This window comes from Carcharhinus amblyrhynchos, chromosome 6 (assembly GCF_965287045.1).
Source record: "Carcharhinus amblyrhynchos chromosome 6, sCarAmb.v2.hapA, whole genome shotgun sequence".
Lineage (NCBI taxonomy): Eukaryota > Metazoa > Chordata > Chondrichthyes > Carcharhiniformes > Carcharhinidae > Carcharhinus > Carcharhinus amblyrhynchos.
Window position 1 is genome coordinate 11,348,478 of NC_137329.1, and position 15,668 is coordinate 11,364,145.

The 15,668-nt window shown below is 43.5% G+C and overlaps 1 protein-coding gene across 1 annotated transcript in view; it reads right to left on the reverse strand.

Moving 5' to 3' along the window:
• Positions 1-2,882: 2,882 nt before the first annotated feature.
• The window catches only part of slc17a6a (solute carrier family 17 member 6a), a 62,649-nt gene continuing 49,863 nt past the window's right edge, over positions 2,883-15,668 (reverse strand). Inside the window, exons 10-12 of the mRNA XM_080191536.1 lie at positions 9,061-9,171; positions 7,763-7,890; positions 2,883-3,441 (exon numbers count right to left, since the gene is read on the reverse strand). Of these exons, the coding sequence (XP_080047662.1) occupies positions 3,109-3,441; positions 7,763-7,890; positions 9,061-9,171 (572 nt within the window). The 3' untranslated portion in view covers positions 2,883-3,108. The remainder of the gene's footprint in view (positions 3,442-7,762; positions 7,891-9,060; positions 9,172-15,668) is intronic.

The following is a 15,668-nucleotide window of genomic DNA, read 5'->3' on the forward strand; positions in this document are numbered from 1 at the left end:
ACACACCATTTGCCTTCTTTGATGCCTGATGTACCTGAGCACTTACTTTCAGCGACTGACACAGAAGGGCATCAAGGTCTCGTTGCGTATCCACCTCTCTCAATTTACATCCATTCAAGTAATAATCTGTTTTCCTATTATTGCTACCAAAGTGGATAACCTCACATTTATCCACATTATACTGTATGTGCCATGCAGATGCCCACACACTCAGCCTGTCCAAATAACGGTGAAGCATCTCCGCATCCTCCTCACCGCTCACTCTCCCAGCCAACTTTGTATCATCTGCAAAGTTAGAGATAATACATTCAGTTCCCTCTTCCAAATCATTAATACATAACGTGATCAGTTGGGTTTGTAGCACAGATTCCTGCAGAACCCTACTAGTAACTGACTGTCAATCAGAAAAAGACCCATTTATGCCAACTCTTTGCTTCCTATCTACAATCCATCTCAATACATTATCTGCAGTCCCATGTGCTTCAACTTAGCATAGTAGTCTGTTATGTGATACCATGTCAAAAGCCTTCTGAAAGTTTAAATAAACCACAGCCACTGGTTCTCCTTGGTCTCTACTAGTTACATCCTCAAATCTTTCCAATAGATTCATCTAGCATGATTTCCCTTTTGCAAATCCGTGCTGACTTTGTCTGATTATACCACAGCCTTCTAAATGCTGAGTTATGAAATCCTTGATAATGGATTCTAGCAACTTCCCCAGTACCAACATTAGGCTCATCTATAGATCCCTGTTTTCTCTGTACTTTCATTTTTGAATAATGGGTTTACATTACCTACCCTTCAATCAGTAGGAACCAGACCCAAGTCCAAAGAATTTTGGAAAATAACCACCCATTGGTCCCCTATTTCCAGGGTCACACCCTTAAGTACTCTGGGATGAAGATTATCAGGACCGAGGGATTTGTCTACCTTTAATCCCATCAATTTCCCCAAAATCATTTCTCTACTAATGCTGATTTCCTTCAGCTCCTTACTAAAGCTTGTTTCTCTCATGTCTTCCTTTGTGTCTGTGCGGAGTCTGCACATTCTCCCTGTGTCTGCATGGGTTTCCTCATGGGTGCTTCTGGTTTCCTCCTACAGTCCAAGAGATGTGCTCTTTAGGTGTATTGTCCATGTTAAGTTCTCCCTCAGTGTACCTGAACAGGATCCAGAGTGTGGCAACTAGGGGATTTTCACAGTAACTTGATTGCAGTGTTAATGTAAGCCTACTTGTGACATCATAAATAAACTTAAAAGCTTGAACTTAAATAATACCACTTGGCCATCACCTCCCCGGTGATTCTCCTGCCAAGTGAAAATGTACATAATTTAAACTACTTGCTTGAAGAACATAACTTTTGTATAAAAGTATAGATAGAGCTTTTTATTAACACTTCTTGCAGCAACAAAAGTGACACAGTCCACATCTTTCCAAAGTACACAGCAACGGCATGATCACATTTCACAGCACTTTGAGGCACAAAGTTAGGGCAATACCTTCAGGCTAAGTAGGTTTCCCCCTTTAGTAATAGAAGACATTCTTGACTTGTATACTGGGACAACAGACACCAAAACAGCCTCCATCCACTATTACGGCATAGCCAACAAAGAGAAACAACCCACTCCCCTACACCCACCTGAAATGCACAGTATAGCAGCAAATAGTTGTCACATTTTGGGAACTGTACCAATAGTCAGTAGGACTGTGATCATCTGTGAAGCATAAGTTCAACCAGAAGTGTGGCCTGTCTTGAGCTGAATCCAGCATAATTGTTACCTACAACCAAAAGCTATATCAAACTACATTAGTGGAGCACATTTAAGAATATAAGACAATGCGGGTTATTATGTGTATTTATTGCTTTGTACACAAATGCTGCAGTCCTTGGTGAGTCCAATAAAATGGAGGGGAAATGGTCGTAGCCAGTAAGGACATCGAGTGATGCTACACCCAAACTTGAAGAGACATGCCACCTTTGGTTATTGATGAGGATTGCCACTCCAACCTCTTTTTTCCTGATTTTTCATTTGAATATGTTGATGCAAATCCTACAACTGGGGTCAAGATAAATTTCTGTTCAAGGTTTTTTTTACAACAAATTAAAAATTTGCGTAGTAACGAATGCATCGTGGTTTCAGTAGTCCATAAATAACCTCTTTCTCTGGAGTGCGAACAGTATTCAAATGCAGATACTTCTTAAATATGTGACTTTTTATCATTATAAAAGCTAATTACTTCTCTAGAATATCAATAATTTGCATTAAATTATTAGTATATGTGCTCTATAGCAAATCTTTCTTGCATACTTCTTTTCGTAGTAATGGCGAGACTTGTAAAGTATAAACTGTTGGTTCGGCTCAGTGGAAAATCAAAGGCAATCTTGTTACACAGCCAAGATGGACAAAATGAAACATGCATTTTGGCTATCAAGCGAATAGTGTCTAACCAGGATATAACTGTATTGATTCAGTGGGATTTTCTTGGTAACATTATTCATTTAAGAAAAATGCATATTTTGGGAAGTACACGGAGCATTGTGTTTTTAATTTCCTGATCATTTATGGGAGACCTTCACGAATTTCTGAATATCCATGTGATATGCATTAAACTTTGGCTCAGATTCACTGGAACTCATTGAATTTCACTTTAACGTCTTAAACTCGACAAAACAGTTCACAACTTAAGCCTCCCTCAAGCGCTTAAGTTGGAATTCATCCGTTTACTTGATCCGTCAAAAGCTTCTTCTCCCGAATGACTAAATCATTTGAACATTTTTTTTTTCTCTCCTGCTTGAGCCTCCTGATAGTTTAGTGGTCACCCAGCAGATCTCCCCCCACCCACCCACACCCTCCCATCCCTCCCCCCGCCAAAAAAAGCCCAACTAATCATTCTGAAAATGGTAAAGCCTGGATTGAGATGATGCACACCACCATTTTGTACAGATTGCACTCAAATGCTGCTTTGTTAGTTTGTACACTGTTAACAATTGTCATTCTTATGTGTGGACATTCACACCACATATTTCTGTGCAAACAATCACGATGAATCTTGGACACAAACACTACAAAATATCGAATAGACTTTTTTCTTTTAAAATATTCTCCCTGTTATGAATAGTCTCCTTCTCCGTGTTCTTTATAGTAGTAAGAATCTTTGACTTCCTCTTGTACAAACTCTTCCTTTTTCTCCCAGCCGTTCGGCCAGCCGCCATTGCTGTAGGTGGTGGCCCCGTACGACTTTGTTGTGCTATAATTCTGAGAAATGTCCCCGGTTTCTTCTGCCAGTTCATCTTCGTGTATAAAACCACACTTTTCATCGCTTGTCTGTTCAGGGTCGGCCCAAGGCTGCTTTTCACCAGATGCAAATATCGCGTAAAAGATGACACCTGCATAGTGCACCAGGGCTGCAATGAGAAAGACGTACTGCCACTCGTTCTGACTCTGCGAACAGAAAAAAAGCACAATGAAATCCATTTTGCACATTGACAACTTGCCAAATGGCCTGCTCCTGCTTCTAGTTTCTGTAGTTGAGGCCAAAGCATTGTCTGATTTCAAGAAGAAATTAAATATAGCTGTTGAAGATAAAGGGATCAAGGGATGCAGCTGGGGAAAGCGGAATGAGGATATTGAATTCGATGGCTAGCCATGATCAAAATGAATGGCGGAGCAGGCTCGAAGGGCTGAATGGCCTACTCTTGCTTCTAGCTTCTATGGTCAGAACTCTACCACCTCCCCCAGCATGGAATCAGAGCAGGCGAAGGCTCGATAATGGAAATCTCCATTGGGCCTCAGGTGGGAATTTGTTGCCCTAGTGAGGCTATAAAATCCCTATGTTTCGATAGTTGAGACCACCACGTTGTGTGATTTCAAAAGAAATTAGATGTAGCTCTTGGGACTAAAGGGATTAAGGGATATGGGGGTGTTGGTGGAGGGGGAAGGCGGGATCAGGATATTGAATTTGATGATTAGCCATGATCAAAATGAATGGCAGAACAGGCTCGAAGGGCCAAATGGCCTACTTCTGCTTCTAGCTTCTATGTTTGCTGGAATAATGTAGGTTTGAAGTGTTACAAATATCCAAAGCTGTAAAATCTCAGTCTCAAGTTAAGAAAGTCCACCCTTAATATTTTCCCAGATGTTACTTCCTACATTCAAACAACTCATTCCTAAGATGAAGTGGTTATCATATTAAGAAAGGTTGAACAGGTTTGGCCTATAACCATTAGATTTTTGAAGAATGAGTAATGATCTTATCAAAACATTGAAATTTCTGAGGGGTCTTGATAGGGTAAATACTGGCAGTTTCCACTTGTCGGGGAGACTAGAGCTTGGAAACATGGATTAAGAATAAAACGTTTCCCTTGAAGATGTTTTTCTCTTGGAAGTTCTTTAGTTATATGCAATTATCTTCCCCTCAAAGCAATGGAGGTTGGATCACTGAATTGATTGAAGGCAAAATTAGACAGCTATTTGATAATGGACAGTCGAAAATTATGGTTGTACAGGGGGAAGACAGGAAAGTGAAGACCATAATCTGACTAGATATGATTTTATGGAATGGCAAAGCAGACTCCAAGGGCCAAATGGCCTGCTTCTGCTCCGAGGTTCTATGTTACAATACAAACTTAGTAATTACAATGAAAGATAATTTCTTCAGAATGGCAATCTCTGTCAGATTTGGGTAAATTTCACAAGCTGGGATGGCAAATTTGACTGACCATTTGTGAGGTACATAGGAAGAGGGCTGTTGGTGGATATTAGTAGTCCTCTCTGGGCATAGAACAGTCAGTGCTTTGAAGAAATGTTCAATCCGTCCATTCCTATGCTTTGTTTAATTCTTCAGGATTGGTTGGGAGTGGACTGGGGGATTGAACCACCTCCCTCTTGTCCCCAAAACCTCCACTGTTACACACTCCAAACTACAAATGTAACATCTCCCCTTGCCCAAAGTTTGGCCACCACCCTGACACACTGACCTCGAAAGCTGAACCTGACTGCCCTAAGGTGGATGCCATGATTTGTCCTGTGTCATGACCCAATGCATCAGAATTTCAATTTTTTTTATATTTTAAATGAGACCACACATGGTTGCACATGATGGCTGCCTTAAACCACTGCCCTGTCTCAAGAGGGAACAAAAGGAACATTCCAGACTGTCGCTGAATCAATGGCCTTTCCTGTGACTAATCCAGAAGGGTATTCTCAAGTCCAATAGGTCATTGAAAGAAGATACCACAACTTTGTGCCCATGTTCACTGTGAGCGCAAACAATGACGTGGGCAGAAAATCTGACAAGGCTCGGAATCTCGCCAGCGAGATGAGGTCGAGAATCTCATTTCAATAAGTTATAATGTAATTAAAGGGCTTGCCTGTCATATCGCTTGTCCCACATTTGGTACACCCCCCTCACCTCCATACCCCCCGCCCCCCCACCACCACCACCCCCGCCTCCCCCCACCACCACCGTCGTCAGCGAGGTTTACAACCATTCAGAACATGAATGAGGCGAAGGGAACTCACAGATAAATATTGCCCTTGGGAGAAGAGGGACATTCTGATCTGGGGGCCCTCTGGGAGCTCCATCGGTGGGGGAAGGGGGGCTCCAGTTATATGTGGGATCTGGGATTGTCCTTGTGTAGTATTGGGGGCGAGTTTCCTTTATCCACGGGGAGGATATTTTTGTTCAATCACAAATCAAGGCCCCCTTTAAGAAGGACAGCCCATCTCTGTAGAGCTGCTGTTGCTGGCTTGATCAGGCTCTGACTCGCCATTGTGATAGTGTAGGCCATGCAGGGAGATTTCTTCTGCACAGAATGCTGCAAAATGTGATGAGGAAAGCAGGCTGTGCAGCTCTTTTGAGCTGTACACTTGTCTTCTCACTCTGCAAGTAACAGAACATTCAGCCCATAGAGCCTGACTGTCTGAAACTCTCAGGCGGGGTCAAAAGATAACACATGATGTTTGAAATCAGCAGCCCACCCCACGCCTCTCGTTTGGAAATCACATGATAAGGAAGCCATTTTGTCTCCATTTAAAAATATTAGCAAGAAGATAATTGAACAGGGAGTTCTATCAAAAGCCAATGAATTAGTTGCAAGCCATCAAACAGCATAAGTAATTAACAGCTAACATCTTGACAATGGGAGATTCCAGATCAGTGGAGGACTCCCCCAACCTGTTTCAGTCAAAGTTCACCTGAGAAACTACCTCCTAGAAATTCAAATACAAGAAACCGCACTGTCCACCATGAAATCCAATGTTTTACAAGGCCTTCACTTCAACTAAAACATCCACTTCATTCAAGAAACCACAGGCCTGCAACAAAGAGACTGTGATAGCTATAATCTGTAACAGTATATTCCCTTCATTTTTATCGAATCATTGTGTGTGAGAGTATGTATGAGATCAGTGAGTGAAATGTGCTAAATTCTGGGTAAGTGTATGATAATGAATACTCTTTATTTTTGAACTCACAGGATGTTTGCTGCTGGAATTAGTCAAGAATCATAGAATCATTGGCACAGTGGTTAGCACTGCTGCCTCACAGCACCAGGGACCCATGTTTGATTCCTGACTTGGGTCACTGTCTATGCGGAGTTTGCACATTCTCTCCTTGTCTGCGTGGGCTTCCTCCAGGTGCTCGAGTTTCCTCCCACAGTTCAAAGGCATGTTGGTTAGGTGAATTGGCCATGCTAAATTCTCCCTCAGTTGACCGAACAGGCACCGGATTGTGGTGACTAGGGGATTTTCATGTAAATTCATTGCAGTGTTAATGTAATGTTACTTGTGACAAATAAATAATGTCTTATTTTATCATAGAATCCGTACAATACAGAAGGAGGCCATTTGGCCCATCAAGCCTGTACCCATCACAATCTCACCCAGGCCCTTTTTACCCTGACATTGGGGTCAACTTATCATGGTCAATCAATCTAACCTGCATATCTTTGGATTACGAGAGGAAACTGGAGCACCCCGTGGAAACACATGCAGACAGGGGGAGAATATGTAAACTCTGCACAGACAGTGACCCAAGACTGGAATTGAACCTGGTGCTGTGAGGCAGCAGTGCTAACCATTGTGCCACCGTGCCGCCAAAGTGGGACACTGGGCAGGATTTTCTAGCTGCATTCACCCAAGCCCGGAAAATCCCATCTGAAGTCAATATGGTATGCATGGTCCTGACCAGCTTGCCACGATTCCCATGACAGGGAGAACAGGAAAATTCTGCCCACTCACTCTGAGGTTAACAAGACACGTAATCCTTACATACGCATATACTGATCATCAGGAATAAAAGGAAACACACAGGGTGAAAATTTTATGGCCCCGTTGACATGGGGACAGGGTCATATAATGCGGAAAGCATTTCAAAAGTCCTTTGATTTCAGTGGTCTCAGAAAATTGAATGGTAAAATATTCTGCCCATACATTCTGCCTGTGGCACCTGCTGGATTTAAATTTTGGGCAAGAATTTAGAATTGTTATTGAAAAAAAATTGGCATCAACTTTAACCATAAGAAGGACTGATATAAAAAATGTTGCAATGAAAGTTCACAGCAAAAGGAAACGGGGGTGGATGAGAGGAGGGGAAGAGGTATGGATGGGAATTTGCATAATATGATTGATGAATTATTGAAATAGAAAATATTGAAATATCCTCTACTAAAGGTGAGCTACAATTCCATGTTTTAATCCTGGAAGGGTTGAGGAAACCCTACTCTAGTGCGCTCCATAATCGTTGATAAAACAGATGTTGTACCTTGTTCTTTGTCATTGCTCCAACAATCAATGGACACACCATTCCAGAGAGTGTTCCCACACCATTGGAAATTCCCATGAGAATACTGGCATATCTTGGTGCTATATCCAGATGGTTGACATTGAAACCTAAATTTAAAACAAATTTAAAAGTCAGTTATGAGTTCCAGCCTTTGTTGGAGTCGGGAAGTCCATAAGACGATAAGACACAGGAGCAGAATTAGGCCACTCAGCCTATTGAATCTGCTCCGCCATTCAGTCACGGCTGATTTATTTTTTCTCATCTCCATTCTCCTGCCTTTTCCCCATAACCCTGATCCCCTTATTAATCAAGAACCTATCTATCTCTGTCTTCAAGACACTCAATGGCCTGGCCTCTGCAGCCTTCTGCAGCAAAGAGTTCCACAGATTTACCACTCTCTGGCTGATGAAATTCCTCCTCATCTCTGTTTTAAAGGATCGTCCCTTTAGCTTGAGGTTGTGCCCTCTGGTTCTAGTCAGACAATGAACTATGACCTGAGTTCATATCTAATGGTGAATGGAAATTTAAAAGAGTTGTTAAACTAATAATCAAATCTACCATGCGCAGATGTAATTTTTTTTTAAATAACCATATTATACCTCAACCATATCTCAACAGTTAATAGAGAATGCCCAAAAGAAGATTTACAACTGGCATTATTTTTACCTGTACTGCGTTTTAACTATAATTAACGGTTGAATTTCAATCTATCAAAGATTGACTGCGCATGCGCCGATCTGCCATAGCGGAGGTCAGCACACACATACTAGCCCCGCACAAGCCTCACGAATGCTGGCCAGCCCCGCTAACCTGCATCACTGGCCTTGCGAACCCCTCAACCCCCAATCGCTGCCCTGCCCCTTAGATGGGTCTGGACCACCCTCAACGCCCACACCACCGGCCCACCTCGACCTCCCCTGCCCCACCGCATCCCAGCAATTCCGATCCTCCCACAACCGACACCGGCAGTCGTGACCTCCTCCCCTCCCCGAGTCCTGAACCCCACCCCTCACCCCAGTGGCCAGTCCCAATCAGTGCCGAGTGCATAATGACAGTGGGACTCTCTACTCCCACCAGATGATATAGTTCCTGGTATCTACTACAATGTGTTCAGAAAATGTCGAATAAACTGTAAAGGTTAAAAATAGAGTTATAAAAATCGAAATCCTACAGATGCTCAAAATCTGAAATATAACCGGCATTGTTAAAGATAGAAAAAGTCTGGCTGGCCATTGATTAGCAAACTTTATCAAAGTTATTTTCCAATATTGTCTTACCTGATATAGCAAAACCACTGAATCCAACAGCCATGACAAGGAATGAAATTGCAACCCCTTTGGTGTGTGAATAACCTACCACAAGGAGGAATGTGGCTTCCAGACCAAACCCTTTAAGAAAATGAAATGTATGTGGTTACATTCCAGGATAGAACTGTTCATAATTCTGGGGTTAGTGATTAATATATTGTATAAATGGCTTATTTCCTGATACCAAGGTGCCTCTCCACTGTTTATAACAACAACATGTGGCTTCAGTCAAAGAGTGACAGAATAATCATCACTTCTCTAGAGTTGTACAGCCACAACAATACACAAGAAAATTAACTCAATGCAGGACAAAACAGTTCACTTGATTGGAGCCCTTGTCCATGAACTCAATATCAACTGCTTCCCCAACCAGCGCCCCGTGCCAGCAGTACGCGTAATCTACAGGATGCATTGCAGGCACGGTGGCACAGTAGTTAGCACTGCTGCCTCACAACACCACAGACCCAGGTTTGATTCCCAGCTTGGATGACTATCTGTGCAGAGTCTGCACGTTCTCCCCATGTCTGCTTGGGTTTCCTCCAGGTGCATTGGTTTCCTCCCACAGTCCAAAAGACATGCTGGTGAGGTTCATTGGCCATACTAAATCCTCCCTTGGTGTACTCGGACAGGCGCCAGAGAGTGGCGACTAGGGGATTTTCACAGTAACTTCATGTAAGTCTACTTGTAAATAAATAAACTTAACCTTTAAACACTTGTCAAATTTACTTTGTTCACAATTTGCAGCTCCGTTAAGAAGGAGGGAGAATATGAGGTCATGTTTGCCTGCAAATTTCCAACCAGTCCACGCATCATCCAAACTTGGACCATTATTCTTTTATTGGACCTGGCTCATAAATCTGGAAACCCCTACTGAACACCATTATGTGAGTACCATCACCATTTACTCAACAGCAGCTCAAGAAGGCTGCCTACCACCTTCTCAGAGCAACTAACCAGAGGAAGTAAATTTGCTTTTCCATAGTTGCTCACATCCTGAGCTGAGGGGCAGGATTTTGAAATTGGGCCCTAACCCTGACAAGGTCAGTTGCAGGTTGTAACCCCTGAACCATTTTGGGAACTGTTGTCTGACATGGATCTTGCCTGGGATAGCCAGTTAATGGCCAGAAGCCAAGTTTGTCATCTCTACCTTTTACTTCTTTATTGTCTTTCTTTATATTTCTTCCCCCTAACTCTTTCCTCCTTTTTATGTCCCCTTTTCTTAACCTTTTCTCCCCCTTTGCTTCTCTTTTCCTCTTTTTTCTCAATTTTTTCCACCCATCTCTCCCCTCCCTCCACATCTTCATCTATCACAGTTTATCCTTTGATTTCAGCTTCTTTGCCATTTAGCCATTCACACTTTCTATTCTCTCTACGGACTGCTATTAGCACCTCTTAGCCTTTCCCCTTGTTTTTGTGGCTATGACTCATCTTTCATTCCTCACCCAAAAAAAGAGCTTTGACAGAAGGTCAAATGAAACACAATTTTTTTATGAATAAGAATCAAAACATCAGCTCTTTTCTCTCCTTACACATGCTGCCAGGCCTGTTGAAATTTTCCAGCATGTTTTTTTTTTTGGTTTCGTCATCCCATTAAGATAGGCTTTGAAGCAAGAAACCCAATAGGGATGGCACAATGGCACAGTGGTTAGCACTGCTGCCTAACAGTGCCAGGGACCAGGATTCAATTCCCGGCTTGGGTCACTGTCTGTGTGGAGTTTGCACATTCTTCCCGTGTCCGCATGGGTTTCCTCCGGGTAATCTGGTTTCCTCTCACAGTCCTAAGGTGTGCGGTTAAGGTGGATTGGCAACGCTAAGTTATCCCTAAGTGTCAGGGTGAATAGCTAGAGTAAATAGTGCAGTTACAGAGCTAGGTTCTGGGTGGGATTGTGGTCGGTGCAAACTCAATGGGCCAAATGGCCTCCTTCTGCACTGTAGGGTTTCTCTGATCTTTCTATGATCAGTAGGAGGCCTTCCAGCAGGGAAGAAGCCGCATTCTTCCACCACAGACATGGAAGAATTTTCTCAAGGCAACTTTAAAAACCTGAAACAAAAAATAGGCCATTATTGTGGGGAACCTGTGGCTACACCTGGCCAGGGGGTTGTAAGAGCAAACTCACTGCCTTCCTGGAGAATTGGCCTCTGAGCCTGTCACTGGAAGGACAGTCCCAGACACTGGCCATGCTCTTGACACAATGGGGCTAACAGGAAAATTCCAGTCACTTGTGATCAGTGACCTTAATTGACCTTTTAATTAACAAGCTATCAACTGCTTATAAAACCATAGCAAATTACAGCTCAGAAACAGGCCTTTTGGCCCTTCTTGTCTGTGCCGAACCATTTTTTGCCTAGTCCCACTGACCTGCATTCGAACCATATCCCTCCACACCCCTCTCATCCATGTACCTGTCCAAGTTTTTCTTAAATGTTAAAAGTGACCCCGCATTTACCACTTTATCCAGCAGCTCATTCCACACTCCCACCACTCTCTGTGTGAAGAATCCCTCCCCGCAACATTCCCTTTAAACTTTTCTCCTTCTACTCTTCACCCATGCCCTCTGGTTTTTTTCTCCCCTAGCCTCAGTAGAAAAAGCCAGCTTGCATTCACTCTATCTATACCCATCAAAATCTTATACACCTCTATCAAATCTCCCCCCATTCTTCTACACTCCAGGGAATAAACTAACTTGTTCAATCTCTCTCTGTAACTCAGCTTCTCAAGTCCCGGCAACACCCTCATGAACCTTCTCTGCACTCTTTCAATCTTATTTACATCCTTCCTGTAACTAGGTGACCAAAACTGTACACAATACTCTAAATTCAGCCTCACCAATGCCTTATATAACCTTACCATAACACTCCAACTTTTATACTCGATACTCCGATTTATAAAGGCCAACGTACCATAAGCACTCTTTACGACCCTATCCAACTGTGACGTCACTTTTAGGGAATTCTGTATCTGTATTCCCAGATCCCTCTGTTCAACTGCACTCTTCAGAGTCCTACCATTTAGCCTGTACGTTCTACTTTGGTTTGTCCTTCCAAAGTGCAATACCTCACATTTGTCTGTGTTAAATTCCATTTGCCATTTTTCAGCCCATTTTTCTAGTTGGTCCAAGTCCCTCTGCAAGCTTTGAAAACCTTCCTCACTGTCCACTACACCTCCAACCTTTGTATCATCAGCAAATTTGCTGATCCAATTTACCATATTATCATCCAGATCATTGATATAGATGACAAACAACAATGGACCCAACACCGATCCCTGCGGCACTCCACTAGTCGCAGGCCTCCCCTCAGAGAAGCAATCCTCCACAACCACTCTCTGGCTTCTTCCACTGAGCCAGTGACTAATCCAATTTACAACCTCCCCATCAATACCTAGTGACTAAGCCTTCCTAATTAACCTCCCATGAGAGACCTTGTCAAAGGCCTTGCTGAAATCCAGGTAGACAACATCTACTACCTTCCCTTCATCCACTTTCCTGATAAGCATTCTGTTTCTTATAGGGAGACTTCAGTACCAGGCACACTAATCACATTGAAATTGTATTTAAATTCAGAGGTCAATGGAGAACATAAGAACATAAGAAATAGGAGCAGGAGTAGGCCATCTAGCCCTTCGAGCCTGCCCCGCCATTCAATACGATCATAGCTGATCTGTCGTGGCTCAGTTCCACATTCCCGCCCTCTCCCCATAACCCTTAATCCCCTCTCTTATCAAAAACCCATCAACCCGTGTCTTAAAAATATTTAGCGAGGTAGCCTCCACCACTTCAACAGGCAGAGAATTCCAGAGATTCACCACCCTTTGAGTGAAGAAGTTCCTCCTCAACTCCGTTCTAAACCGCCCCCCCTTTATCTTGAGGCTGTGCCCCCTAGTCCTATTATCCTTTCTGAGTGGGAAGAGTCTCTCCACCTCTATCCTATCCATCCCATTCATCATCTTATACGTCTCAATGAGATCTCCCCTCATTCTTCTAAACTCTAACGAGTACAAGCCTAGTTTATTCAGCCTCTCCTCATAGCTCAACCCCCTCAACTCCGGCATCAGCCTCGTAAACCTCCTCTGCACTCCCTCCAAGGCCAAAATATCCTTGTGTAAGTACGGCGCCCAAAACTGCACACAGTACTCCAGCTGCGGCCTCACCAATGCCCTATACAGCCGCAGCAAGACCTCCCTACTTTTATATTCAATCCCCCTCGCTATGAAGGCCAGCATCCCATTCGCCTTCCTGACCACCTGCTGCACCTGCAAGCTGGGTTTTTGCGACTCATGCACAAGGACCCCGAGGTCCCTCTGCACCGTCTCCTGCTGCAGTTTTTCTCCACGTAAGTAATAGTCCTTCCTACCATTCTTCCTACCAAAGTGGACCACCTCACACTTGCCAACATTAAATTCCATTTGCCATTTCCTGGCCCATTCGCCCAGCCTATCTAGATCCTTCTGTAGACTCTCCACACCCTCCGCACAATTTGCCTTTCCTCCAATCTTGGTGTCATCAGCAAATTTCGACACCTTACACTCGGTTCCCTCCTCCAGATCATCTATATAAATGGTAAAAAGCTGAGGCCCCAGCACCGACCCCTGGGGCACTCCACTAGTCACCATCCGCCAATCCGAATAGCACCCATTGACCCCCACTCTCTGCCTCCTATTTGACAACCAATCCTCTATCCACGCTAACACCCTACCCCCAACTCCCTGTTCCCTGACCTTCTGCAATAACCTCTTGTGAGGTATCTTGTCAAACGCCTTAAATCAACCAGTCCACCAGTGGTGTCAAATTATGCAGTTGCCCACATTATTCTTGCCACCCTATTGGGCAAAAATCCTGCTCAAAAAAAAGGTTATACATAATAATAAGTTGCTTGAAAAGGAAACATTCCATTCATACGGTATGTTGTCTGTCCTTTAAATATCCCAAAGCATTTTATAATTAATAAGCTTGGCTCAGTTTGACTTCTGCCAAGAACACTCAACTCCTGACCTCATTACAGCCTTGGTTCAAACATGGACAAAAGAGTTGAAAGCCAGAGGTGAGGTGAGGGTGACTGCCTTTGACATCAAGGCATCATTTGACTGAGTGTGGCCCTAGTTAAATTGGAGTCAGTGGGAATCTGAAGGAAACGTCCCCACTGGTTGGAGTCACACCTGGCTCAAAGGAAGATGGTTGTGGTGGTTGGAGGTCAATAATTTCAGCTCCAGGACATCACTGCAGAAGTTCCTCAGGGTAGTGTCCTGTAATGACTTTAATCAGACAATTGAGATCAGTCTGTTAGAATTTGAACTCCCTGATTAAGGATCACCAATTAGGTGGATCAATCAGGGAGCCTCTTACTTTGCATTTAATCAGGAGTATCAATTCCTTTGGGGCTCCTGGTGTTGGCTGCTAACTGACAGCACACTTTCTATTGTTGTCAGACTTGTAAATAAAGGGATTTGGGTGAAGGGGCTTCTGCCTCTGAGGAATTATTAACCATCCTCAGTTGCTTCATCAATGACCTCTGTTCCATCGTAAGGTTAGAAGTGAGGATGTTTGCTGATGACTGCATAGTGGCCAACACAATTCACAACTCCTCGTATACCAAAGCATTCCATGTACAAACATAGCAAGACTTAGACAAATCCAGGCATGGGATCAAATCCAGGCATGGGATGAAAAGTAGCAAGTATCATATGCACCGCATGAGTGTCAGGCAGTGCCTGTCTCGAACAAGAGAGAATTTAACCATCATTCCTTGATATTCAATGGTATTACCATCACTGAATCCACCGCTATCAACATCCTGGGAGTTACCATTGAAACTGAACTAGTCTAACCATATAAAAACTGTGGCTACCACAGCAGGTCAGAGGGTCGGAGTCCTGCGGTGAGTAATTCACCTGCTGACTTTTAACAGTGCACATTATGAAGCAATTCAAATAACCTCGAAGGAAATTTCTGAGATAAATCAATTATTCCATATGATTAACTGAACTGTTCCAAAGCACTCTTGGTCCACCTAACTTTACCCTCCATAAACCCAAAGTTCTGCTGTCCATGTCTTAACTAGCACCAAGTCTCATTGTCCTGTCAGCCCTGTGCCCACTGACCTGCACTGGCTCATGATCAAGTAATGCCTCGACTCCTCTCTCTGCGACTGCATCCTGAACTTCTGAAACCCTCAGACCACAAACAGTAAGGATAGGCAACAACACCTCCTCCATGATCATCCTCAACACCAGTGCCCCAGAAGGCCATGTTCTCAGCCCCCTACTCTTCTCCTTGTATACCTATGACTGTGTGGCCAAATTCCCCTCCAATTTGATTTTCAAGTTTGCTGATGACACCACCGTAGTGGGATGGATCTCAAGTAATGACCAGACAGAGTATAAAAATGAAACAGAGGATCTGGTGAATTGATACGGCGACAAAAATCTCTCCCTCAATGTCAACAAATGCAGGAGACAGTCATCAATTTCAGAAAGCGTAGGGGAGAACACATCCCTGTCTACATCAATGGGCATAAAGTAGAAGGAGTCAAGAGCTTCAGGTTTTTAGGTGTCCAGATCACCAACAACTTGTCCTGGTTTC